This window comes from Ochotona princeps, chromosome 21 (genome assembly GCF_030435755.1).
Source record: "Ochotona princeps isolate mOchPri1 chromosome 21, mOchPri1.hap1, whole genome shotgun sequence".
Classification (NCBI taxonomy): Eukaryota; Metazoa; Chordata; class Mammalia; order Lagomorpha; family Ochotonidae; genus Ochotona; species Ochotona princeps.
This window is the reverse complement of record NC_080852.1, coordinates 38,325,181-38,352,890: the sequence shown is the minus strand read 5'-3', so window position 1 is coordinate 38,352,890 and position 27,710 is coordinate 38,325,181. Positions and strand designations below refer to the sequence as shown.

The 27,710-nt window shown below is 55.0% G+C and overlaps 1 protein-coding gene and 1 long non-coding RNA gene across 3 annotated transcripts; one reads left to right on the top strand and one right to left on the bottom strand.

Moving 5' to 3' along the window:
• Positions 1 to 2,548: 2,548 nt before the first annotated feature.
• On the bottom strand, positions 2,549 to 27,710 carry LHFPL4 (LHFPL tetraspan subfamily member 4). The gene is made up of 3 exons (XM_004581284.2): positions 26,320 to 27,710; positions 5,731 to 5,967; positions 2,549 to 3,679 (listed from the first exon to the last, which is right to left on the bottom strand). Exons 1-3 carry the CDS (start codon positions 26,723 to 26,725, stop codon positions 3,579 to 3,581), a joined length of 744 nt encoding a protein of 247 aa, XP_004581341.1. The 5' UTR covers positions 26,726 to 27,710; the 3' UTR covers positions 2,549 to 3,578.
• LOC131482866 (uncharacterized) lies at positions 5,750 to 25,265 on the top strand. 2 transcript variants are annotated; one of them, XR_009247354.1, is made up of 4 exons: positions 5,750 to 5,871; positions 23,182 to 23,316; positions 23,911 to 24,140; positions 25,076 to 25,265. It is a non-coding gene; the product is annotated as an uncharacterized LOC131482866 (long non-coding RNA). The 2 variants fall into 2 exon arrangements; XR_009247355.1 differs by having other exon boundaries at positions 23,598 to 24,140.

The window sequence follows — 27,710 nt, the reverse complement described above, 5'->3', positions numbered from 1 at the left end:
CAGCTGCCAGCTGTGTGCTAATATAACTTTCTCCCAAGCATCTAAGTCCACATCCACCAGCTGACCTCTTGATAGCTCACTGGTGTGCCCCAGTACATCAGCTAGAGCTGAGTGCCTTGCTCACCTGCCTCAACATTACCACAGTCAAGGCCCCCAAACAGAAGTTTCACCTGCTCTTGGTGCCACTGCCCCAGGCTGGGCTCCTGGGTACTCTCATACTGACCCTGTCTGTTCCAGGCCCCTCTGCCACTAGAGAGGACTCTGCAAATAATGACCCTGCCCCCTGTGGCTCCCCAGTGCCCTGGGGTGTGCTCTCCTGTCTGCGGCCTCTGAGCCAAGTCATGATCCAGTCCTCTGGCCCCTAAGCCCTGCCTTCCTCGTGCTATACACTTGGCTTTGCATTCCACACTCTTTCTCTCTCTCTCTCTCTCTCTCTCTCTCTCTCTCTCTCTCTCTCTCTCTCTCTCAGATGTATTTATTTAGCCATTGGTTTATTCCTCGGATGGCCACAACGGCCAAACTGGATCAAGCCAAAGCCAGGTTTGTCTGGGTCTCCCCTGTAAGTGCAAAGGTCCAGGCACTAAGGCCATCCTCTGCTGATTTCCCACGCTTGTTAGCAGGTCACTGGACTGTAAGTGGAGCGGCTGGGATCGAACCAGTACCTCTACAGAATGCAACCACCACAGGCAGCAGCTTAACCAGTGCATTTCCCAACATGGAGAAATATGCACGCTTACTAACCCACTGCTGCAGGGCACTGTAGGTCCCCAAGAGGTCAGGCTGCCTCTCCCCGGCACCGCCCCACCTGCCCTCCTCCAGAGCCTGCACTCAGGAACACTGCAGCCAACATGGGTGTTATAAAGTGTGTCTTTATTTGAACCTCATTCCACCTGCACTGAAGCTCAAATCCAGCAGCAGCAGAAGGGGTCAGGACCAAAGTCAACGTTACATCGAACTGGACGAGGAACAGCGAGGACACATTCGCACAGAACCTACTAACAGGCTAGACAACACCGAGCTATCCTAACGACAGCGGACCCATGGTGGGTGCAGGGGGACCCCAGTCAGACTCGCCCGAAGGCTTACCCTCAGCCTGTGGGCTTCTTGCACTGGAGAACTCCCAGCTCCTCTGAAGAGGGGGTTTCCTGCCGGCCTAGCCAGACGCCAGAGAAGGCTGAGCCCCCTCAGGCCAGGGGCTATGCCAGGGCCTTCGGGCCAGGCTTCCCTTTCCACAGGTGCTGGTCCCCAAAAGGAGCATCTCCACGTCCCCAGGAGGACTGGGGCTGCTGTGGGCCAGCCACCGGTCTACAACCAGGGCCTCTTGTCACAGGGGCCCCCGGCTGGATGAGAGAAAGTAGGCAGTGCCATGCGCCCCACACCAGTCACCTCCCAGGCAGCCTCCTGGGGCCGGCCCCTGCCCTCCCAGAGGCATCAGCCATTCTCCCCACCTTGGGTCCCTATGCCCCTCTTTCTGGGGAGCCATCAGGGCCATGGGGGCCAGGGCTGCAGCTCGGTCACCTGCTCTGCGCTCACCTCCGTGTAGCCCTTAGTGCCACTGCGACATTATCCTGGGATCCTTGCAGGCTGCGGCTCACTGCACCCCCTTTGCCCCATAGGTCCCCAGTTGCCATTACTGCCAGGGCTTGGAAGCATGGTCAGTCTCCTCCTAACTGCCTGGCACTAACCAATCCTGTCACCTGTACAGGGGTTCCCTCTGATGTGGCTCCTGCACCAAGGAACAGGGCTTCGGCCACAGGGCTCTAAGCCTCTGGCCCCTCTGGTCCCAGCAAAGGGTCATTTCTTCAGGGAGACCCCTGAAGAACACAGGGTCTCCCCTCGGGCAGATGTCCCCAGGGGGTGCTCACCAGGTGCCCTCCTCACTGCCCACCACAACCCTGCTCCCTGGCATGCAGCCCTCATGTCTTGATGCCTCCCTTCTGTGTTCCCCCTTCTCCACACCTCTCTCTCCTCCCATGTCTGACTGCCCTCCCCACCTTCCCACCTGTCCCTCCCCATTCCTAACCCTTGGCTCCAGCCCTCCCCACCCTCCACTGCCGCCTTGACAGATCCCCTCCAACCCAGCCCTTGGTTTGACTTGCCACCTGCTGGGGGAGGTACCAGCTGCATGGCTGCAGGCAGGGACTTCGTGGGAACAGGCCAGCACAGTGCAGTGGGGCCAGCACACTGTGGGCAGACATGGATCCTGGAGATGGGCAACCCCCCTGGGACCCAGTGTCTGATTCCAGTTAGGGTCCCTGTGGGGCAGGTGGGCAGAGAGAGGGAATCCTAACCATCAGGTCCAAGTCCTGTGGAAATGAGAACAAGGGTAGCAAATGCATGGCCCTCAAGCTCCTGTCCTGTCCTGCCTGTGGCCGAGGCCAAGGTCAACGGGCAACAACAGCCTCCCTGTGCAGCCTGCAGGGGGCGCCACAATGTAATGTGGGGTGTTGTGGAAACACTGGAGTTCCCCCACCTCAGTCGCTCCCACCAGGGGAGGAGAGGGACAGAGGATGACTGTTACGCAGGCACACACAGACACGCACTCCCACACACATACTCCCACATGCACACACAGACACACACACACGTGCACACTCGCACTCAGGCCTCAGCTCCAAGCACTGCCCATCAGGGCTGCAGACCCTGGGCATGGCACAAGGCGAGAGGTGGGCGAGGAGGAGGAGGGAGAGGCGGGGACAGGAGCACAAGGTCTGGGGTGGGGACAGGGGATACCCTGTTCAGAGGTGACCTGCAAGTTCAAGTTATGCAGAAAAGTATTAAAGAGGCAAGAGAGTGCCTGCCCTTGGCAGATGACCAGGGGTCGGGACAAGAGCAGGGGCGGACGGGTGACATGGCCCTGACTCCCCACGGCCGGCCCCTCTCTGGAACTCCACCCACCCTGACAATGAGGCTGTATCTGTGCTGTACAGTAGCAGCCAGTCCCCGGTGATTCACCCCGGCCCCAGGTGGGGCAGTGTCCAAGGCTCCAATCAGCAGGACCCAGGCCTTCCCCGCTGCTCTGAAGCCCAGCTGGACTGTTCTCCGGCCAGGGCCCAGGCCGTGGTGCAAAGAGAGCGGCCCTGTGTGCTCCCAGGGTGTAGCGCGGATGTGTCCAGGAGAGCGGGAGCAGGCCGGGAGGGGCCCCCGGGGACAGCTGCCAACACCGAGACCTCTGTGACAGATGCAATGGAACCAAGGTCGGCAGAGAGGGGAAAAAAGTAGCAAAGAGTCCAGCCCATGTGGGCAGTGTCAGGAATCCATTTCTGTCACAGGGCCCCTCTCTCTGGGGGCCTGCAGCAGCCTCCAGGCCTGACCCCAGAGCAGGAGCTGGGGGGCCACTGGGCTCCCCTACGTCCCACTGAGGCAGGAGCCAGCATCAGGCCTGCCAAGGTTCTCTGGGGCTCCTGCCATGGCCCAGGCCACACCCCGGCCCCTGTCTCTCTTCAAACCAGAAGCCGTGGTAGGTGAGGAGTCAGTCTGAGATGATGGTCTTCCCTGGGAGCTTGGAGGGGTGGAGGAGAGGGCCGGATACGGGACAAGCCGAGGGCAGGTCAACTCCTGGGCTGTGAGCCTGACCTTCAGGGTCCCTGCGAGTGGGCCACTGGACAGGGAAGCACTCCCCAGCCCGAGACGTCACCGCCTGGCCGCAGCACAGAGCTGACTGTGGAGCCCACGAAATCTGAGAGAGAAAGATAAGGGGAGAGGTCAGCGATGGTCCCCTCCACGGAGCGGGGTGTGGGCTGCACAGCCCAGAAGTCCCCATCACCCTGCGGAGGTGAGTCGGCTTCACAGCCCAGCCTGAGGGGCCCAGGCCAGGCCCCAGTGTAGACGCTGCAGACAGCACTTGTGGCTTCAGGTGTCCATGTCCCCACCTCACACTTACTCAGCGTCTCCAACTCACAATTCCTCTCGAACTTCCAGAGAGAAAGGAAGATCCCAGCCGGCGAAGGAGGGTAAAGTGGGGCTCCTTTAGGTTCCCTTTAACCCTGGTTGTTTAGGAAGGCAAGGAGAGGGACCCCGGAGTCCAGCCTGCTTCCACAGTGAAGCGGTGCATTGGAGCCCAACCCTGCACTTCTAAACGCTGCCACCAGAGGGCAGGCCCTGCCTCCCACTGAGGCCACAGCAGCACCTGTGCCATCAGAGGAGCAGGGGAGCCATCCGCAGTGACAAGAGAGAGCTTGGGTGGTGGGCTCTTCTGTGGAGGTCATCACTAAGGTGACCCTGGCTCTAAAAACATGTGCGTCCTCTTTCTTGCAAGGCCATCTAGGAGGATGGTACCACTGCATGCCTCAGGTACAGCACCTCTGACTGCTTTGCCCACAGCCCTAACAGGTGATGCTGAGCTCCAGGCTCTCTCTCCATGAAGGGCAGAGCCTGGGGCTCAAAGTCAAGTCACTTCCAAGGTCAACCCATCCAGGGCAGACCACCTGCCTTCACCGTCCCACGGCTCCACCTCGTACCCCCTTGTGAGAACACGGCGGTTACAGGGTCCTGCTTAGCTCAGGCCCACCACCCAGGGAGGCTACAACTGACTGTCCCTGCTGGGAGGTCACACTCAGACACGGGTCATCGGAGCTGGCGGCAGTGTCTCCCAGCTCCAAGGGCAGGAGGCAAATGCTGGGCACCATGCCTGGAGCGCTCACTTGTACCAAGTGCAGTTCTAAGTGTGCACCCTTGCACATGTGCTTGTGGGTCCTGGAAAGGTGTGTCCACACTCATGGTACACCTGCTGAGTGCACAAGGACCCCCACTGAAATGGGGGGAGGCAGAGCTAGTCACCTCACCCGGCTAGTTGCACCTGGGCCATGTGCATGTGGGGTCTGCATTGTTTCAGCCACCTGGGGAGCACTGCCCACCTAGTCCTGGAAAGCCTTCCTTCCCCCCTGGCACCCACTGCAGTTTCCGCCGAGGCCTCATGCTCCCCACCTCTGAGGCTGCAGCCAGGGGGAAGCCCACGGCCCCTCCACCACCACACAGCTTACCTAAAGTCCCCTTTGCGGCCCACGCCTGAGTGCACACTCAGTGCCATGGCCCACAGACATGCTGGCTCCAACGTGGATACTTCAGGACGCAGACCAAGACTCAGCGGGAGATGTTGGGCTTGTGTGTCCACTGGGTCACGCACACCTCACGCTCACCTTTGCACAGAGCCACGGTGAAAATCGAAAATCGGGACCCCGTTCTGCCCAGGTGAACAGGCTGTGCTCTTTGACCCTTCATTAAAATGTACAGAGAAAGCTCTGGAACAGCAGGGGCTCTGGGGGTGTGGGGAGCGGGCAGGGCTCTGGCCTCATGGGTCAGTGTGTTCTCTGTTGAAGGTTCATGTTGAGGCGAAGTTGACATGCCATGGGCAGTCACAAAGCGTGCTGAACACACATGTACTCACCGTGCAGGCACCAAACCCTCAGTGTGTAAAAGACCTATGTGCTCGGACTTCCTCCCCTGATCACAAACAGCCCCAATTCTGTGTTTGAGGTGTATCACCTACAGAGCTACCTTGGGTTGGATCAGCAAGAGTCAGCTCCTCTGCCGGGGCCTTAGTATCATCTCTCCCTGGGTGTGTGACAGGTGTGTAGCACAACCAAGCACTCAGTCCCACAGCCAGAAACATCTGCCAGGTGGCTTGCAACCCTCCCAGACTCCGCCACCCAGCACCCTGGCACTTCCGGCCTGGCCTGGCGGCACAGCCTTCTCCTGTCGCGGCCCCGCTGCCTGCGCCTGCGCACTTGCCTTTGTTCTCCTGCTTGAGCTCCTCCGGCGGCAGGTCGGTCTGCCGGTTGCCCAGCACGAAGGCGAGGAAGGAGAGGATGAGTGCGTTGAGGATGCCGATGATGGCCAGGATGTAGGCCCAGCGCACCGAACAGTCCCCGAGTGAGTACTTCCCCGTCTTGGCCCCGCACATGTCCCGGATGGTCTCAGCATCCCAACCGTCGGGGAAGATCATGCAGCCCAAGACGAGGCACAGAGCTGCAGCCGCCGCCGCCACCGCCGCCGGCACGGTTCAGAGGGGAGAGAGGAAGGCATTACTCCCAGGGTGGGGAGGAGACTGCACGGCACCCCCGCTGCTTGTGGGAACCCCTACAACCCACTCAAGTCCATTCCTCCCCGAGCAAGCCATCAGGGGATAACGTGGACCAAGAGCAAGCCACACACACACACACACACACACCATCACCACCACCCACCCCACTCAGCTCCCTCCAGCTTCTCAAGCAGGCTGCCCCCTTCATCTCATTCTTTTATGTATGTATGTCTGTCTATGTTGGTAGTTCATTCAGTAAATAAGTATTGTGTGTAGATCCGTCCTGGGCACTGGGCTAGAAGAACCGACTGGGATGGAGACGGGCTCAAGGGGTACAGCCATGTTCTTCAGAGGTCTCAGCTTCACCAGGTCACCTTGCTTCCAGAGGCATGGCTGACCCCACGGGCTCCCCATGTGTCCTCTCAGACAGGGCTGCTTACAAGCCAGGCCCACATTCAGGTGGTGCTTAAGGGCCAGGGGTGGGACCGAGCTGGGTGTGGGAGTTTGTCGTGGCTTCAGGCTCAAGCTCTGGGTCAGATGTTTCTGCTTCTTATTTTTACTTGAAAGGCAGACAAAAGTCTTCCATCTGTCGGCTTGCTTCCTAAATGCCCCTAGCAGCCAAGGCTGGGCCAGTGAAGGTGGGAGCTGGGAAATCAGCAGAGGCCTCCTGTGTGCGCATGTGTGTGTGTGCATGTGCTCCAGGCACAGGATTCAGACCCATGAGCTGTCATCTGCTGCCTCCCAGGAAAATGGAAGGGGGGGAAGCCAGGCCCTCTGACCCAGGCCCTCTGGTGTGGACTGTAGAGGCCCCAAGGCATGGCAACGTGTGCTGTTGAGCCTCAATTTGCAAGTCTGTAAAATGGGGAGAAGGGTATGACAACTGCAGGAAGCAGCTACTAAGTCCTGGATGATCTGTTACCGTCAAACCAGTGACAACAGTACAAGTCACAGTGACGCAGGAAATCCTGGGGGAGCTGCTTTCAGCCGAGCAGAGGCAGAAGGAGAAGCGGGGCCAAGAGGTTCCCCTAGGGTGCTAGGCCAGCCCCAGCTTGGACACTCCTGCCGGCAAGGCCCTGGCTCCCAGCTCTGGGCCACTCAGCCCCGCGCAGTCTTGGGTGACAGGCAATTGGCTCGGAAAACAGCACCTGCGGTCTGGCGGACCAGTGCAGCCTGGCAGGCCAATCGGAGCCTTGGGGCCTGACAGGGAGCAGAGGAGCCCTGACCCGGTTCCCAAACACATGGGGAGCCATACATGAGTCTTTGAGGATGCCACCTCCCAGCGGCCGCTGTGCGGTCTGTTCTGACCACTGCCCACACATCAGGCCCCAGGGGTGGGAGGGCCTGCCCAGTGGGACGCAGCTAAAGGAGCCGAGCTGGGAGCCTGGCAGGGGGAGAGGGGGCTCAGTTTGTGGCTGTGGGGTTCGGAGGTTGTTCCTGCTCTGAAGCTAGCTCCTGTAAGCAGAGGGGACGACAAGCCCGAGACCCAGAGCCAGGAGGAGTAGCCACCCGCTCCTCTTCGGCCAGACCCTAAGGGATGCTGCGGAGGTGGGGGTTAGGGAGGCACATGGCGATTGGGGCAAGGACAGACCCTTGGCGGCCCTCACACCCTCTCAGCCGTCACAGGGACACCTGCTCTGCAGTGATTTCCGCTCGCACCCGGAGCGTCCCTGTCTCCATGGAAACCACACCGGCATCCTGGCCAGTGCCCTCCACCTCCGCCCTGGGAGGAATCTGCTTCTCCTTCTTCTGCGCCTAGCACCGTGCGCTGTTCTAGGTGAACCTCAGGGTCTGCGCGAGGGCGCACGCGCACACACAAGTCTCCTTCCCCTCCTGTCTCCTGCGTGCATCTGTTCCCGTCCCCTGCCTCCTGCAGCCCATTTGTGCCAGGCGCCTCGCCATGCTGAGCGCAAGCAGGCCTGCGATCTGCTCTGGGGGGGGCGGGTGTGTCAGGCCACGGTCCTGGTGTCCAGAGGCTGATCCCCTGGGGGGTGGAAAGTGTTGACCAGGAGGCCGAGGCCAAGTTCCGCCTTCCCATTTGTTGCACTGGGAGGCGAAAGCTGGTGTTTCAGGATCCCAAGGCCAAGCCCGTTTTGGAAACAAAGCAGGTGGCCTGGCTCTCCCAGCTGCACAGTGGGTCTTCTGTTGGCTTGGCATCACCCCACACCTTGGCAATCTGCCACCGATGTCGTTTTGTACCAGGGGCCTTGAGAAAGCCCCTGTGGCAATGCAAACATTACTTTGATGTAGGGTTGGGGTTTTTTTTGTTTGTTTGTTTGTTTTTTAAGAATCCTTGCAGGATGGGCCAGCCATCTTCCTGTAGTAAGCACTGGGATCCCATATGGGTGCTGCTTCGTGCCCTGGCTGTGTCACTTCCCAACCAGCTCACTGCTTATGACCTGGTAAAGTGGTAGAGGATAGCCCAAGGCCTTGGGACCTCGTGCCCATATGGGAGACTCGGAAAAAGGTTCTAGATTCAGCTCAGCTCTGACCATTGCAGCCGTTTAGGGGAATGAGCCAGCAGATGGAAGATCCTTCCCTCTGTCTCCTCTCTGTAAATCTGCCTTTCCTTAATAGATAAATAAATAAATATCTCCGTGTGAAGGAACTTCAAGACTCTGAAAGAATGAACAGTATGGCGAAAACTAGCATGGATCTCACTTTTTTTTTAAACTAAACAAAGCTTTTAATTCCCTTTTCCATGAACTTTTAAAAGAAATCATTTGACAGGCAGAGAGAGAAAAAGAGAAGGAAAGAGGCAGGGAGGGAACTGCCACCCAGCAGCCCTCCCGGGGGCCTGGCTGAGAATCCTCAGAGTGAGAGGGCTTGGGGTACCTCCAGGCAGCCCCCGTGAGTCCCCTGACTTCCATGCTCCAAGCTCGGGACAAGATGAAGATGAGACACAGGAGCAGCACAAGGAGGCAGTGGAGGTCCCCACCCTGCAGACTGGGGTAGTAGGCTGGGAGGTCCCCACCCTGCAGACCGGGGTAATAGGCTGGGAGGCCCCCCACCCTGCAGACTGGGGTAGTAGGCTGGGAGGTCCCCACCCTGCAGACTGGGGTAATAGGCTGGGAGGTCTCCGCCCTGCAGACTGGGGTAATAGGCTGGGAGGTCCCAGCCCTGCAGACTGGGGTAATAGGCTGGGAGGTCCCAGCCCTGCAGACTGGGGTAGTAGGCTGGGAGGTCCCCACCCTGCACATGCACTTGCTCAGCCCAGGGAGGTTGTCACTGGCTGTACTGGTTTAGATTTGGGTGTTTGTTTTTTTTTAAGATTTATTTATTTTTATTACAAAGTCAGATATACAGAGAGGAGGAGAGACAGAGAGGAAGATCTTCCATCCGATGATTCACTCCCCAAGCAGCCGCAACGACTGGAGCTGAGCCAACCCAAAGCCAGGAGCCAGGAGCCAGAAGCTTCTTCTGGGTCCCCCACACAGGTGCAGGGTCCCAAGGCCCTGGGCCGTCCTCCACTGCTTTCCCAGGCCACAAGCAGGGAGCTGGATGGGAAGCAGAGCTGCTGGGACACACATCAGTGCCCACATGGGATCCAGGCGTGTTCAAGGCGAGGACTTTAACCACTACGCTATTGCGCTGGGCCCAAGGCAGAGATTCTTAACTCACTGCATCACAACACTGACCCTTCCACAGACTGAAAATATAGGGGCTGGCACTGTAGCACAAGACATAAAGCTGCTGGCATGCTGTATGGGCACCGGGTGGAGACTCTGCTACTGTACTTCCCATACAGCTCTTGGGAAAGCAGAAGAGGATGGCCCGAGTGCTTGGGCCCCTGTTACCTGCAATGGAGAAACTCCAGACTCCTGGCTTCTGCCTGGCACAGGCCTGGTCACCGGTCACTTGGGGAGTGAACCAGCAAGATGAAGACCTCACTGTCTCTCCTCTTCCCTCTCTCCAGCTCTGCCTTCAGGGACTTTCTGGTCCTGTCTTCCCCCATGTGAGAACCCCTACACCTTAGCTAAGACCTTGGCTGTAGAAAATGCAGGCTGTATTTCCCAACTCCCCAGGCAGCTCCGTGTGGCTGCATGACTCAGCAAAAACCCCTGCCAGAGTGCCCCTGAGTGGATTTACAAGAAGGCAGGAGGGCGCACTCTCTGGCCCTTTTCTTCTTCATTCTTTCCTCCGTCCAGATCCCTGGGATGCAAGCGGGATGGGCAGCACCTAGCAGCCATCTTCACCAGGGATTACGACAAACCCTGGGCCTGGGCGGGTAGGCTGGTCTTTGCTTTTCCCCAAGAGGCGAGAACTGTGGGTTGGCCATTCCACTGCGGGGTGTTCCTAGCACACGCAGCCAAAGTAAGTTAGTCCTAACCAATAACATGACGGCTTTGCCTTGTGTTTCCTAGCATGTGTATTTATGAGGGGAAGAAAAACCCCTTAACCTGCCTGGATCTGGGGTTTGTAGTGAAGAGAAGGCCAGGAGATGGATGGAGGGGTTGCTGTGGGCAGCTGTAATGGTGCCCATGACACATGGGCTGTAAATACATGTATGCCTCAACTGAAGCGCATCCTGTGACTGACAGGTGTACATATGCAGGGCGCGCACATGGCACTTACTGAGGCATCGTATCTGTAACAAAGGAGGCCCACTGTGACCACACACCCCAAAGGAATGCCAGGACAGCACCAGGCGTCCGTGTAGCACCGTGAAGCCACTTAACGCAGTCCAGCTGTGTATGTTGCCATGGAAATATCTCCCAAGATATTTTAAGAAAGAAAAAGGCAAGCAGGGTGCAGAATAATGTGTCTGGCGTGAGCCCATCTGTTTCTCCGAGACGTTATTTCTTAGAGAAGTGTCAGGTTCACCATCCCCCAAGCAGAGTGGCATGCTCACCACAGTGGATGAGCCCACAGTGACGCTGCACGGCCATCCAGAGCTTCCTGGAGGGCTCTCTGTGGGGACTGTGCGCCTCTGGCTTGCACAAATGTACCACGAGGCTACCATGCAGAGCGGCATTGCCGCCCAAAGGCTTTCTACACTCCGCCCGTTTGTGCCTCCTCCTCACCACCCTCTCCCCGTCTCCTTCCCATTCCAGGGTTTAACTTCCGGAGAATGTCAGATGCAGAGTGCAGCTCCCTTCACTTTCTCATGCTCCCCAGAGTGTGTGGATAATTGTTTGATTTGGTCTAAATAATTTCCAGGGCCCAGTGTAGTAGCCTAGTGGCTAAAATCTTTGCCTTCCGAACACCCGGGATCCCATATGGGTACAAGTTCTTATCCCAGATGTTTCACTTCCCTTCCAGCTCCCTGCTTGTGGCCTGGGAAAGCAGTGGAGGACGGCCCAGGGCCTTGGGACCCTGCACCTGTGTGGGAGACCAGGAAGAAGCTCCTGGCTTCGCATTAGCTCAGTTCCAGCTTGTTGCAGTCACTCGGGGGAGTAAACCAGCAGACAGAAGATCATTCTGTTTCTCCTCTGTAAATCTGACTTTCCAATAAAAATGAATAAACCTTAAAAAAACAGATTTATTTGGAAATAATAATTTTTGAACCGTCCATACCCAGGTTTTCCATCCAATGTGTGTTTCATGAGCTTCCTAGAGACTCCTGGTCTTGTGTGCTGAAGCAGACGGAGCTCCTGGTTCGGCTGACTGTGAACGCTCCAAAGCACCCTCCGTGCTTCGGCATCCCCTTTCCAGGCTTCATACTCTGTGCTTTTTTGTTTGTTCTTTTTAAAGGTTTATCTATTTGTATTGGAAAGTCAGATACACAGAGAGGAGGAGGGACAGAGAGAAAGAGTGTCTGTCCACTGATTCACTCCCCAAGTGACCGCAATGGCTGGAATTGTACCAATCTGAAGCCAGGAGCCAGGAACTTCTTCCTAAGGGTCTCCCACGCGGGTGCAGGGTCCCAAGGCTTTCGGCCGTCCTTGACTGCTTTCTCAGGCCACAAGCAGGGAGCTGGATGAGAAGTGAAGCAGCTGGGACACATACTGGTATCCATATGGGATCCCAGCACGTGCAAGGTGAGGACTTTAGCCACTAGGCTACCATGCTAGGCCCATACTCTGTGTTTTCAAACCCCAGATTCCATCTGGGGACATAACGTGGTTTGATATGTCCACCCCCCGTTGGGCAGTGATGAACAAAGCTGCCATCAACATACATGTGCATGCAGGCTCCTGGGCACCTGAGGGCTCCACTCGCCTGGGTCAGTGCAGGGGCGTGGCGTGGCTGTGTGAGAAGGTACATGTATACGCAAGGTCCTGGGCACCTGAGGGCTCCACTCGCCTGGGTCAGTGCAGGGGCGTGGCGTGGCGTGGCTGTGTGAGAAGTTGCCCAGCTCAGTGTCAGTGCTCCAGACTGAGTCCATTCGGAACATGTGCAGTTAGTTGCATTTCTGCTTAAACACACTTTCCCTACTTATGCTTGCCAGCCTTCTGTGAATCTTCATGGTGAAGCATTTGTGAAGGTCTTTGCCCCAACGTCTGAAGAACTTTGTATTTACTTGAAAAGCAAAGAAACAGAGACAGGCACAGACACAGAGCTCTTCCATCTGCTGGTTCACTCCCCAGATGCCTGCTACCACCGAGCTTGGGCCAGGAGCCAGGAACCCAGTCCAGCTCCTCCAGGTGGGTGGCATGCAGCCAAGTCCATGAGTCGTCATGTCCCAGCAAGATGCTGTAAGAACACGAGGAACCAGGCCGGGAAGCCGTGCACTTGGACTGCAATGAGGCCGTCCCTGGCCCGCCTGCTCGTCAGGTGCTTTCCTTATTCTTACGTTCTTTGTCCACTGGCCCTTGCAGTTCTCGCTTTCATGAATGTTTTCTCCTGGTCTGTGCTTTGTCTTTGTCCTCCTGAAAGTCTCTATCAGAGTGGAAACTTCACTTAAAAAGGAAAAAACTTGACTGGTTTACTTATTTTGAGAGACCTTCCATCCATTGGTGCACTCCCCAGATGGCCACAATGAGCTGAAACTGGGAGCCAGGAGCTTCCAGGTCTCCCAAGTGGAGAGCAGCTACTGCTTTGCCTAAGCCATTATCAAGGAGCCAGATCAGAAGCGGACCAGCTGGGACACATAAAGCAGTGCCCATATGGGCTACCATTTGGTGGTTCACTTCTGAAGCGGCCGCAATGGCCGGAGCTGAGCTGATCCAAAGCCAGGAGCCCAGAGCCTTGTCCCAAGGCTTTTGGTAGTCCTTGACTGCTTTCCCAGGCCACAAAGGGAACTGGATGGGAAGCGAGCCCACCGGGATTAGAACCGGTGCCCATATGGGATCCTGGTGTATACAAAGTGAGGACATTAGCCGCTAGGCTACTGTGCCTGGTTCCACCTCTCAAATTTTAAAAAATACATATTTATTTATTTGAAGGGCAGAGGGGATACAGGAACAGGGATCTACCCATCGGTTCATTCTCCCAAAGACTACCAACAGCTGAGACTGGTCCAGGCTCCAGCAAGTGTCCCACATGGGTAACAGGTTCCAATATTGAACCATGTTTCACCACCTTCCGGGCTTATTACGAGGGAGCTGGATCAGAAATGGAGCAGCTGCAACTCGAATCAACGTTCCTATACCCAGCCCTTTCTCTTGAATTGTCTTCACCTATGATCATGTCATCTACAAAGACAGTTTTCTTTTTCCTTTCCTAATCTGTATCCTTTTTAGTAAGATTTATTTATGTAAGCCGCTGACTCAGAAGTGAGGAGCCCGGAGTTAAACCAGTGCTCATGTGGGACACTGGCAGAACAGGGCAGCTTACCTTGCTATACCACAACACTGGCCTCTCAACAGTTTCAAAACAGGCTGAAGTTGGTCACCTTAGGGGCGTGAGGCTGCTGACCTGGGAGCTGTCCGCAGGGGCTGGTCCCTCACTGGCTTTCCTAGGACTGTGCTTTCTCTCTCCACAAAAGGTGACGTTTGTAAGAGGTTGCACATCCTTATACCTAATAAACAAACCTAACTGCCCTCCAGAGGTAAGAGATTAATGTGTCCCCATAGCACCCCCGGGGCACCCAGGACAAGTGGGAGAAGCAGGGGTGGCCCAAGACCTGCGGGTCTTTAAGGAAAGACAGGGCACACCTGTGTTCTCCTGCACGTGCACAGGGCACCCATGGCTCCCACCTTGTCCCACGGTGGCCATTTGGGCCTCCTCCTATCCTGGGATCACCTCCTCAGGTCATTCCACTCCCAGCCTAGAGCAGCTTACAGCTGCAGGGAAGGCCCTGTGGGGACTCAGCTCTTTATTTGGGGTCACTGATGCCTGCGGGAGGTGGGGCACACCTGTCACTTTGTGCAGTCATCATCTGGTCCCACTGTCGGCTCCAGTCCCCACCCTGACAGTCATCTTGGTCAGGCGCACCTCTAAGGCTGACTGCACCCTTCCCATTCTACCTGCTGAGTCAGAATGCAGGTTTGTGACCCTAGGGATGACGTCCTGAGTGTGGCGCTCTGGGCAGTGGGGCTGCCAAGAGGCCCTCAGATCTGGGCATGCTGCCCTGGGAGGGGCTGCAGGACGCCAGTGTCCCTGGCTGCACCTGTCCCACACCTGCACTCTTACTACTCACTCCATGATGTGTCACTAACCAAGAAGACCTCAGCAGAGACCCAACCAATGGCCCCTTACTCCTTCTCAAGCAGCCCTGCTTCCTGATCTTGGATCTCAGGGTGTCCCCCTCCCCACAATGCGCTCCCCAGGCAGAGCCTCAGACTGACCTTACCTCCCTGCCTCCACGCCTTCCTGGGCTTTCCTCCCATACACCCCTTGGAGACTCAACTCCAGCATCCAGAACAGAGAGCCAATGCCCTTGAGGTACCACATCCCATCCTGAAGCACCAGCTGGCTTTCCTGTGCTCAGCTTCCCATCTAGCTCCCTGATGAAGGGCAGGAGGTAGGAATGATGGGTGCACAGCACAGTGGTTAGGCCACAGCATCCCACGTCAGAGTATTGATATGCATATCCAGATTTAAATATATCTACACATGTATTTAATATGATATTACAATATATGCACATGTATGTACATATATGTCATATTACATATAACATTCATAGAAGCATTGTAGCAAAACACTATAAGCAAATATTAATGAAATAAAATGATGAGGGTTTATAGCAAAGCTGGCTCTGTGGCTGGTATGAAGGAAGGCATTTCACACTGCCACGGGCAATGCCCATCATGCATTGTCGAGGGTTCCGATGTTGGCGACTTGTCAAACTCACTGGTGCCCCTCCCTCTGCCCTTGGATGTGGCCTATAGGCATGGCAGGTGGTATGTGAGGCAAGGCCACAAAGGCAGGGTGAAAAGTGGAAAGAATCTTGAAAAAGAGCAGAGGCTGGTGCTGTGGTGTAGCAGATAAGGTCACTGTCTGTAGCCAGCACCCCTTACAGGTGCTGGTTCGTGTCCTGGCTGCACCACTTGCAATCCAGCTCCCTGCTAATGGCCTGGGAAAAGCAGCAGAACATGGCTCAAATACTTGGGCCCCAACAACCTATGTGGGACTGACTTTGGTCTGGCCCAGCCCTGCTTGTTGCAGGGCTCCTAGGGCAGGAACAGGCACATGGAAGAGCTCTCTCTCTCTAACTTTCAGATAATTAAGTAAACTGAAAGACCAAGAGAGAGAGAACAAAGTTGGAAGACTTTGCAACTTTGAAATTACACTCCTTGGTTCGGGAACTGACTACAAAGCAATAGTGCTGGATTCAGGAGTCTGATACTGCTGCAGGACAGACACACAACTCACACTGTGGGACAGCGCTGGCGGCGAAGAAGTTAACTCATCTCTGAGGTCAACAACCTCGAACACTGAACAAGGCAACAACCTTTTCGATGAACTGCTGGCATAACTGGATATGCGTATGCAAAAGGATGAACCAGGCTAGCACTTCACAGGTCAACGATGAGGATTTATAACGAATCTTGTGATTTTACCTATTTTACACAGATAAAATAAGCCAAATAGGTCAAAGACCTAAGTGTTGGAACCCAAATTTCAAAATATGTAGAAGAAAACAGAAGGGCAGGCATTGTGGCAAGGTAGGTTCAGCCACAGCATGTGATGCCAGCATCCCATAGAGGCGCCTGTCTGGGTCAAGGCTGCTCTGCCTGTTAGCCAGCGAAAGGCCTGGGAGGAGCCGCAGAGCGTGGGCCACTTGGGGAGTGAACCAGCAAATGGAAGGTCTCTCTCTCTCTCTTTCTCTCTCTCTCTAACTCTGACTTACAAATAAACAAACAAATATTATTTTTGTTTAAGATTTTTTTGGTTTTTTCTTTTGTTTTGTTTTAAAGATTTATTTTTTATTGGAAAGTCAGATATATAATGAGGAGAGACAGAGAAGATCTTCCGTCCTCTGGTTCACTCCCCAAGTGGCCATAATGGCCAGAGCTGCTGGTTAGAAAATCTTCTTCCAGGTCTCCCACGTGGGTGCAGGGTCCCAAGGCTTTGGGCCGTCCTCCACTGCTTTCCCAGGCCACAAACAGGGAGCTGGAAGGGAATCAGAACAGCTGGGATATGAACCAGCGCCCATATGGGATCCTGGCACATTCAAGGCGAGGACTTTAGCTAATAGGCTACCGCACTGGGCCCACAAATCTTGTTTAAAAAAAAGAAGAAGAAGAAAACAGAGAAATAACCTTGCATTTGGCCACAACAGAAAAAACTAATGAACTAATAAGCACGATATAAGTATACTCCTCCCCCCCAAAAAATTAAGATTATTGACGAAGAAAAAAAGACACAGAATGGAAGAAAATACTTGCCAGCCATATAATCTGAAAAGAGACCTGAACCTGCAGTCTGTAGAGCACACCTAATGCCAATAATGAAAAGCCAGAGAGCACGTGCACAGAAGCACGCAGGGCCCTCAGGAGATACCTCTGCAAAGGAGACACAGTGCAAATAAACTCAGGGAACAGCGCATACCACTACCTGCTGGGGAAACACAAGTCAAACGCACAGTGGAGTCCCAGCCCAGCCTCTGCCAGGGCTGCCAGCTTCCCAGGAGGTCCAGAGTGGAGTCCCAGACACCCCACGTCCAGTCCAGCTCCCTGCTTATGGCCTGGGAAAGCAGTGGAGGCTGATCCACAGGGCTCCTGTGCCCATGTGGGAGACCCGAAGCTCCTGGCTTCGGATGGGCTCAGTCTGGCCATCGTGGCCATTTGGGGAGCGAACCAGCAAACGGAAGATCGTTCTCCTTGTCTATCTCTGTGAATCTCTCTCTAACTCTGCCTTCCCAATAAAAACAAATAAATCGTGCAAGACCCACAGCGATATGCAACTCCTTACCCATTACATTGGTTATAATAAAAAAAGAAAGTGATGGTGAACATATGGAAAAGGGGGAGCTTCAAAACCAATGAGTGGGGCCTGGCGGCGTGGCCTAGCGGCTAAAGTCCTCGCCTTGAAAGCCCCGGGATCCCATATGGGCGCCGGTTCTAATCCCGGCAGCTCCACTTCCCATCCAGCTCCCTGCTTGTGGCCTGGGAAAGCAGTCGAGGACGGCCCAAAGCTTTGGGACCCTGCACCCGCGTGGGAGACCCGGAAGAGGTTCCTGGTTCCCGGCATCGGATCGGCGCACACCGGCCCGTTGCGGCTCACTTGGGAAGTGAAACATCGGACGGAAGGTCTTCCTCTCTGTCTCTCCTCCTCTCTGTATATTCGGCTTTCCAATAATAATAATAATAAAAAAAATCTTAAAAAAAAAAAACAACAATGAGTGGAAGCATAAAGTGGTACAGTCACTGTGGAAAATCACCTGGTAGGTCCTCAAAGGGTTAAACACAAGGTCACCATTAGATCCCACAAGGCCCCCTGTAGTCATAGTACCCTGAAGAAACAAAAGTATGTCTCCACGCACAAAAAAGTTTGTACACCAACATTCCCAACGTCAGTTACAACAGCCCATGGGTGGAAGAAAGACCTCAGATGTCCAGCTGATGAACGGACACACAGAAGCAACCTGTCCATCGCTGTCCTGCTGACAGCCTGCAGTGAGTGAAGCAGGAGACGGACCTGTTCCTGTGGAGTGCCCACTGAGAGCTAATCGAGACACAGAGTATTGGGGGATTGCTGAGGGCGGGAGTCAGGGGGTGACAGGCAAAGTGCATGAGGTCTCTCCTAGAAGTGAAGCAAATGGCCAAAAACTGACAGTTTTTGAACAGTCTAAGAATATACTAGAAACCAAGCAACTGTGTGCTTCATGTGGGTGCAAGACACCTCAGCACAACTGCTACCCCAAAATGGGGGAGGGTACCGTGGCTTCCCTCTTCTGCCCTCCTTCCCTGCTGGCCTGTTCTGTCCGAGGCTTCCAGCCAACACTCAGGGGTACCTGCCTAGAAGGGGGCCCTCCAGCTGGAGCAAATCCTTTATTTATTTGTTTGTTTGTTTGTTTTTAAGATTTAATTTATTTTTATTGGAAAGGCAATATATAGAGGAGGAGAGACAGAGAGCAAGATCTTCCATCCGATAATTCGCTCTCCAAGTGACCACAAAGGCGGTTTGTGCTGTGCCAATCCGAAGCCTGGAGGCAGGAACTTCCTCCAGGTCTCCCACGCGAGTACAGAGTCCCAAGGCTTTGGCAATCCTTGACTGCTTTCCCAGGCCACAAGCAGGGAGCTGGATAGGAAGCAGGGCTGCCAGGATTAGAACCAGTGCCCATATGGGATCCCAGCACGCTCAAGGTGAGGACTTCAGCCACTAGGCTACAGCACTGGGCACTGGAATGAATCTTGACAGGAGCGTTCTACCCCAGTTGAGGTCCTCGCTGTAATTTTCAGGGAGACCCTAAGCTGGAGCCACCCAGCCTCTGCATGTCCCTCAGAGTCCTGGGGTCCAGGGCACAGAGGTCACCTGCTCAGTGCTCCCAGCTGTTGGGGTCCGAGCAGTGGATGGGGGGGACACGAAGGTGTGAAGAGTATTGTTCCATTGCAGGCAGGGTCGCAAGGAACTTCCCGCTGTATGGCAGGGCCGGCAAATGTCTCTACAACCACCTGAATGCAGGTCCACCTTCCTTTGCATGGACACCGGACCACCCAGTGGAAGAATTCTAATCCATTCAGGCATTGTTTGCTATTGTGGGGTTGGCTTTTTTACTCAATGTGAGCTTGGAGGTTAATGTCAATAGTAACATCTTGCAAAAGGGCCTTCCATTATTCCTACTGTCTTGGCTGTCCCCATTGACCTTATGCTAACCAAGGGACCTGTATTTAGGCTTTCATTCTTTCCTTGATCTTAAGGTTTTCCTTTTCTTTGTGATACAAGATTAAGTTGTAGAATAATAATTGTAACAGGAACTTCTATTGTTTTTAGGTAAAACAAATGGCAGAATTATCCTTAGAAACACCCACTTGACCATGACGTCTGAGCCAGAGTTTGACTGTTTCTGTATAAATAAAGCGGACAGGGCCCGGCGGCGTGGTCTAGCGGCTAAAGTCCTCGCCTTGAAAGCCCCGGGATCCCATATGGGCGCCGGTTCTAATCCCGGCAGCTCCACTTCCCATCCAGCTCCCTGCTTGTGGCCTGGGAAAGCAGTTGAGGACGGCCCAATGCATTGGGACACTGCACCCGCGTGGGAGACCCGGAAGAGGTTCCAGGTTCCCGGCTTCGGATCGGCGCGCATCGGTCCGTTGCGGCTCACTTGGGGAGTGAATCATCGGACGGAAGATATTCCTCTCTGTCTCTCCTCCTCTGTGTATATCTGGCTATAATAAAATGAATAAATCTTTAAAAAAAATAAATAAATAAATAAATAAATAAATAAATAAAGCGGACAGCTTTTCCGCATTGTCCATTATTATCATGAAATCAATCGTAGTGGCCCATCTCTCTCTCTCCTTGTGCCTCATCCACGCATCATTCGAACTCAGCTGGAGCTGGACTCCAGCACCCAGCTATTAGCTCAGCGGAGGGGTGGGGGGATTAAGGCTGAATGGTCACAGACAACTGGTACACAACTTGTATGACAACTTGGGTGCAGCTGCCTGTATGTCTATGGGATTTCTTGGGAAGGGTGTCCAAGGCTCTGGTAACAACAGCTGTTTTTGGGGGGAGAGGTGACGGATGAGGTTGGGAGGATCCTTACGTGTGATGGCTTACTCTTTTTACCTTCTGATGTTGCATCATATGCATATATTAACCTTTCCAAAAAGTCAGTAAGATTCTGGCAGGGGGGAAGGGGGAGAGAAACATTTAAAAAAAAAAAAAAACTTCAACAGCTATCTACTGCCTGCAAATGAAATCTTAACTTCGTGCCACAATTCTGTCATCCAGCTGCCACCCACCTCCCTGGTCCCAACCTCCCAAGCTGCTTATGGTCCCAGACACACCAGGGTATGACCAGCTCCACACCTCTGCCTGCGGTGACCCCTATGCCTGGCACACCATCTGTTCCCCATGCATCCTTTAAGACTCAGCTCAAACCCTGTTCCCCATACCTCCCTGCCTGCGTTTCTTGGTGTGAAAAGTCCCATTCGTGCCCCCAGAATCCTCTGCGACAGACTGAGTCATGTCAATATCAGTGTCACCCCTGCTTATCATGCTCCACTTCCTCTCCTGTCTTATTAGACTTGGGGTGCTGTGGGAGCAAGGAGTCAAACACAGGCCCTGAGCCACAGCAGGCAAGGGCTGGAGTGCAGAGGAGGGAGAGGCAAGCACAGTGCAACGAGACACAGTCGCTCAGCCTGCTTGGCAGCAACAGCCACACCACAAAGCTGCATGGGCTTGAATGAAACCTTAAATCCAAACAGAGCACGAGCCCAGGACAGGGAGAGGGACACACACGCCAGATACACACTAAAAACAGCCATGTGATGGGAGTTCATGCGGCTGCTCTGCTCCTAGAACATGGAGCCCCATGGGATCCAGAAGCAAGAAGGCGCTGGCCGCTGCACCACACCAGCCAGCCCCCTGCTGCCACTTGCTCCCCTAGGCTGGGCTCGTCCAGCTGCACTACAGCTCCCAAGTTGCACTCTGCTGGTGTCCAGGAAGCCCTCGGAATCAGCTCCCTGCTGCAGGAAGAGGGAGGGCTCATGGCCGTGAACTTGTCTCTCCACTCAGGACTCAGCTCTTGCATCTGTCCCACAGCCAGCTTGTAACCGCTCAAGCCCTGAGACGTCCAGCAAGTGCACGCTCTGAGCATGGAGGACCACTCATACGCTGCCCCTCCCTCTAACTTCATCGTGGGAGTAACAGAGACCACCTACTTAGCCATGCTCACTACACGCTCGGCCCCCGAAAGCAGGCACCACAGGAACCTACTTGGCACATGAGGAAACAGAAAGCCAAGTTTGCCTTTCACACAGCTGGGGCGTACCGAATGAGAGTTTGAAGACCTTGACGCCTCCCCACGACACTCCTCCTCCCACTTCTTTTAAGATTTGTTTTTATTTGGGGCCTGGCACAGTGGCCACTGGCTAAAGTCCTCGCCTTGAACACACCCAGATCCCATATGGGCACCGGTTCTAATCCTGACAGCTCCATTTCCCATCCAGCTCCCTGCTTGTGGCCTGAGAAAGCAGTTGAGGACAGCCCAAAGCCTTGGGACCCTGAACCCATGTGGGAGACCTGGAGGAAGTTCCTGTCTTCTGGCTTCGGATTGGCACAGCACTGGCCATTGTGACCATTTGGGAACTGAAGATCTTCCTTTCTGTCTCTCCTCCTCTCTGTATATCTGACTTCGCAATAAAAATAAATAAATTTTTAAAACAAGATTTGTTTTTATTTAAAAGGTAGATTTGACAGAGAGGTCTTCTATCTGCTAGTTCACTCCCTAGATGGCTGCAATAGCCGGAGTTGAGTTGATCCAAAGCTGAACCAAGAGCTTCCCCCTATATCCCACAGGAGTGCACTCCAGGGCTTGGGCCATCTTCAGCTGCTTTCCCAGCAGGGAGCTAGATCAGAAGTGGAGCAGCTGGGGCATGAACTGGTGCCCATATGGGATGGCGGATGCTGGTGGAGGATTATCCGGATATGCTACCGCACTGACCCCTCCCTCCCGTTTTGTCCACACGAGCTCTGTGGTGCCTCTGCAGCTGGGCCATCTCCTTGGCTACCCTCCCCCAGCCCATGGGTAACAGGTAGGTGGGGAGGACATGGGGCTTACAGCCAAGCCTGTAATTATAATTCTCCTCCCGGCTACAGCTCAGTGGCGAAGCAGAGGCTCGACCCATCCGGAGTTGAGCACTGTCTATCGGCTCCACCTTTCTCTATGTGCGGGACCCCTTGAGAAGTCATTTGACAGACGACAATGAAATGGCACAGAGGACATACACAAGAGTCCGGCACAGAAGCCAGAACACTGGCTGTTCTCAATGTGTGGGAATGCACAAGGTGGGGTGTGTGTGTGTGTGTGTGTGTGTGTGTGTATGCACAGAGACAGCCCACAACAACCTGAAGCCGGCCCCTACTTCCACAAAAACCTCTGGAGCTCCCAGCCACTCTGCTCAGCAGTCAGGAAAAAAGACACCTGCCACTGTCCCCATCATTAATCCTCTCTCCTGGAACCTGAGTTTTGGGGCCGCTGACAACCCTGGCTCCACACTCCCCCCCACACCCTGTGTGACCTTGGGCAAATGACTTTTTCCTCTCCGGGACACAGCTTCGTCCCCCATACCATATGAAGAGGGGTACCTACTCCACAGGACTGTTGGCAGTGTTAAGCAAGATCAGCCGCGAGAAGCCTTTAACACTAGTCAAGGTTCCACAAAGGTTAAGTGTTTTTCCTGAATAACAATGAGAATAATTAAAATCATGGCAGCTTCTGAGTGCCTGCTGATTAAAATCCAGTTTTCATGGCCCAGCCCTTGGCCCCTGCCTGCATGGACGCCATGTTCATGCCAGATGTGGCTGTGTCACCTCTGTGTCTCCACCCACTATTTGTGCACTGCCTACTCCCCGACACCTCTCACCTGTCACCACCCCCTGCCCACTCAAGCCTCACTTCCCAGCTAAGCCAGAGTCCTCTCTGTTGCTCTAGGTCCCCCCACTGCCCAGGACCTGTCATTTTTGGAGCGGGGAGCCAACTTCTCTCTGCACCTGTCTCCCCCACCCTCCTTGCCTTCAAGGGTTCACTCTAGCTTTGCCCTTACAGGGGCCTGTGCTCGGACCTCAGGCAGGGTCATACGATGAACTGAGCCGTGAACATCTGCCCGAGCTGGGCCGATGAGAATCATACCTGGAACGCAATAGCAACCACTACTTCTCCACAGGCACGGCTGAGCCTAAGCAGTGTGAATTCAGAGCTGCTCAGCGTCTACCTGTCACCCGCACAACAGACATGAACTTGGAGTGAGTCGTGCAGAGGAACCAGGAAGCAGAAAGGGAAGAAATCTTCCTGGCCTTATGTGAGCATCTGGGCCCATGTATGCCTGTAAATCTTGACTTTCAATGAGGCAATGAGCCCGAAACTCCTTTGAGCTTATGTAAGCCTTTCAGGGTGGGCTCCTGTCACCTGTCAGTTAGGACTCTGGTCCAACTAGATGCTCGGCTCCCTGAGAGCAAGGGGCTGCATGTGGGAGGGAAGGTCTGCTGGGGCACAGCTCAGTTCTGCAGCCCAAGATCAGGGAGGAGCTCAGGGCAGGTGGGACGCACACAACAGGAGGCGTCTCTCCGTGCATTTTCCCAGTGGCTCAGTGCTCTGCACTGAGAAGAGTTTCAACAACTCGGATAAGGGTTTGCGGGAGTCAGGGTCATCTGATGGGCATCGAAGGGCTATCAAAACTGATCCAACTGCCTCTATCCCTCCACAGTACAGACAAGAAAACAGACCTCAGGGACACTGCCTGGCAAGTCACAGGCAGAGCTGGACGAAATGCCCAAGCCATGACTCATCGTCCAGTGCTCTAAGTGTGTGTCAAGCAAAGTAAGCCAGTCACTTTCCCAGGGAACCCACAAATCCATGGGCAAAGAGGAATCAATGGCTCAACTACTGCCCTCAGGGATGCGGCAGTAACACCAAAGAAAATGCCCTGGGTTGAGTACTGAGCTTTAGGCATCCTCCCTTGCTGGTCACTGTGTCACCTTTCTGACAGGGGAGTCGAGTGGAAGACATTAAGGAACAGACCACTGAGGTGCTTGAAAGTCTACAAGTACATGGCAGTTGTGGAACAGTTACATAAATCCACAGGATGAAATCCACATGGATTACACAGAATTTGAAGGCCAAAAGGTCAGCAGCCCATCTGTGGACTCCAAGTTAATGTTGATGAATCAGGGACCCAGCTGAGCATGCAGTCTTTCTAGCGTATCTTAGCAAGAAATACACAGTAACCCCTCTCCAGGCACCATTAAGAAAATAGAGAGACAGACTTCCCACAGCTTACAATGCTCCTTCCTTATCCACAGGTAAGTTGGGCTGGGGAAGATGGATTTGCACAGGCCCATTAGGATGTCTGGATACATAACAAACATATTTATCTACACACCGCATTTTTTTAAATTGGAAAAGCAGGTCAGATTCACGAAGAGAAGTAGAGACTAAAAGATCTTCCATCTGTTGGTTCACTCCCCAAATAGCTGCAATAGCTGGAGCAGAGCTGATCCAGAGTCAAGAGCCAGAAGCTTCTTCTGGGACTGGGTCTCAAGGTTTTGGGCCATCCTCCACTGCTTTCCCAGGCCATAATTAGGGAACTGGATGGGAAATGGAGTGGTCATGCTTCTGACTCAGCTCCCTGTTAATGCATCTGGCAAAGCAGTGGAAGACAGCCCAAATGTTTGAGGTCCTGACCCCCAGTGGGAAACTCCGACAAAGCTCTGGGCTCCTAGCTTCAACCTGGACCAGCCTAGGCTATTGAAGACATTTGCAAATGAAGCTGTAAAAGGAAGATCTCTCTCTGCACCCCTCTCTCTGCTGCACTGTCAGGTTTAGTATATGTGATGCTGAAGCAAGCATATCTTTGTGCACTGCCTTCCAAATAAGTAAATAAGCCTTCCAAGAGAAAATTATTCCTTATTAAAAATTTAAAAATATTAATAAAAAGCTCTTCTAGGAGTTAGAACAGTTTTTGCAATGGGACAGTGTTTCCCGCAAGCATCTGCAAAAGTCCTTTTGGGGACACTGACCTGCCACTCACCTTTCTCTTCACACCCTGATTTGCATCCCAGGGACAGTTCCTCATCTGGCCGCCCACCTTACTGTCTACCCTTCGTCCTGAACGACTTCTCATCATTTGCAGAAATCACATCCCTCCTTTAAGAGATGGGGGTCTCTTCTCAAAGACCATGTGCCAGGAAACACACCCCCTGCTCCAAAGCCAATTCCCTACAGTGCACAAAGCAGCAGCATTATCAGCAAGTCACAGAACATGCCAGGGGTCTCCTTGGAAGGGGCAAACACTTGTTGCATGTCCTGCTTATTAAACAAAAATCTTTGCTGCATGATGGTGGCATGCTCCTTCATCAACCCTTGAAGGACCTCAAACATCCTCCTTGCCCTCACCAGCCCTCCTCCCCCATTTCCACCATCCTCTGGCCCCATTTTCTCCAGCTCAACTCTCTGCCCTGCTGCAATTAGGCAAATGCCCAAACCGCTGAGTCTTCAAAATCCATCTTCGATCGAAAGGTGGGCAGAGGCAGGGGATGCTAATGGATCCCGGAGAACTGCCTCAGCATTTCTCATTCCCCAAAGACTCCGCAAAGGCTCTCAGGGCTCGAGGACCATCTTCACTACACATGTCACAGGGTCCTGGTGACCCATTCCCAGAACTCAACCTGCAGCAGCAGGTCCAGAAGAACGTTCTTCTCTTAGGGATCATGTTGGTAGGTGCTCCTCATCACCCACATCTCAGAGCTTGAACCGACTCTGCTGACAGCCTCCTCCCCCTCTCCACCCCATCAGAGCACCTTATAGTTTATGACGTGGTCTCCCATTCGGGCCCTTGGAGCCCCTCCCCACTTAGCCTTGCAAATGCGAAAGCAGAACCTCAGGGAAGAAAAAAAGTGCAGCACTCAACTTGGTAATGCAGCATGTGAAAAGTCCCAACCTGATGGCTTAACTGCCCATCTCACCTTTTTTGTGTTTCAATGCAACAGAAAACCTGGAGCAACCCCTAAGACAGCCCACACAGATCCTTAGCACGATGCTAACCCATACACACATGTGTCCGACCAAGCACACACACACACACACACACACACACACACACACAACCACCGGAGCATCAAGGTTCTGCACCTGCCCCAAGGTATCCCTCAGTGAATCCCCTCCCTGAGGGCTGTTAAGGATTGGCCAAGAAGGGTCTTGCACAGAACAGCAGGTGCTCCCCCTAAGAAACAGCCCGCATCCCAGGCGCCCGTCTGGTGGTGGTGGGTGGGGGAAGGGTCCCACCCCAGCCCCCGTCCCGCCCTACCTGCCAAGAGCTGCATCCAGGCGCAGATCTTGTAGACCGTGGCGGTGTTACAGAAGAAGAAGAGCGCGAAGCAGGTGATGCAGCCGAGGATCAGCACCATGGAGAGCAGCACGAAGAAGGCGGCGGCCTTGAAGGCGCCGGACGGGATGGTGCTGAAGTCGGTGAAGGAACCGCGGCAGGTGAGCTCGCGGCCCGCCAGCCCGCTGCCCACGCAGTAGTGAAAGAGACCGAAGTAGCCAGGCTTGGGAGTGCTCACGCTGTCGCCCACCCAGTAGGGCTGGATGAAGACCACCACGTTGATGATGGCGAAGCAGATGGTGAAGATGGCCCAGAGCACCCCGATGGCCCGCGAGTTCCGCATGTAGTGCTCGTGGTAGAGCTTGGAGGCCTCCTGCGAGGGCAGCATGGTGCCGGGGGCGGGGCCGGCGGCGGGGGCTGGGGACACGCGAGAGCCGCCTGAGGCCCCGGCCCGCGAGCGCGGGGCCCGGGGCCGGGGGCGGACTCGGAGGGTCGTGCGCACGTCGCAGCGGCGTCGGGGACACTGACTGGCAGCCCTCGGCGGAGGGGGGTGGCTAAGAAGGGGCCATGGGTAAGTCGGAGCAGCTGAGAGGATACGGGAGCGGGGGTAGGGCTGGGGGCCCGTGAGGAGGTGGGATGGAGGCTGGAGACAGAGACTGGAGGAGCTGGCCGGGGTGTGGGGGCACGTTCAGGAAGCTTGGAAGGGGATTGAGGGCTGGCACCTACAGGCAGAGGGGTCCGGAGAGGGGCTGCCGAGGAGAACACAGGGCAGGTGCTAGCGGATTAGGAAGGGGATGCTGAGGCCAAGGCAAGGAATAAGGCCGGTAGGACAGTCCGAGAGGGCATAGCGGCGGAAATAGGACCAGACTGGGATGGAGAGGATTCCGGAGCTGAGACTGCAGGGTCTGGGCGCGGGGCGGGGGTGGGGGTGCACCTCGGAAGCCGGGGCTGGATGCAGGCGGGGAGAAGCCTGGGGTTGGTGGTCCTAAGGCAGGGACGAAGGGCTTCCCGGGTCAGGGAAAAGAGACCGCGGCTGGAGAAGGTAGCCTGGGCCACGAGGGGCTGGCGGTGGATAGGAGATGTCCTGGGGGTGCCGGGCAGCTGTCGGGCCCCGATAGGGCCAAGGTGGGAGGCGCTGCCCCGCGCCCAGGCTGGACGCGCGCAGAGGCTGCAGCCGTGGAGAGAGGGTCCAGGGAGACCAACCTGGGCCCGGCGCGGGCGGCGGGTCCGGGACTGGCACGGCCTAGGCGCCGCGGTTCGGCGCTCCCAGCAGCAGCTGCCTGGGCCCAGGCGGCGGCCTCTGCGCGGCCTCCATCTTGCTCGGGTTCTCCCCGGAGCGCGCTCCCGCTCCAAGCGCGTGCACTCGGGCACCG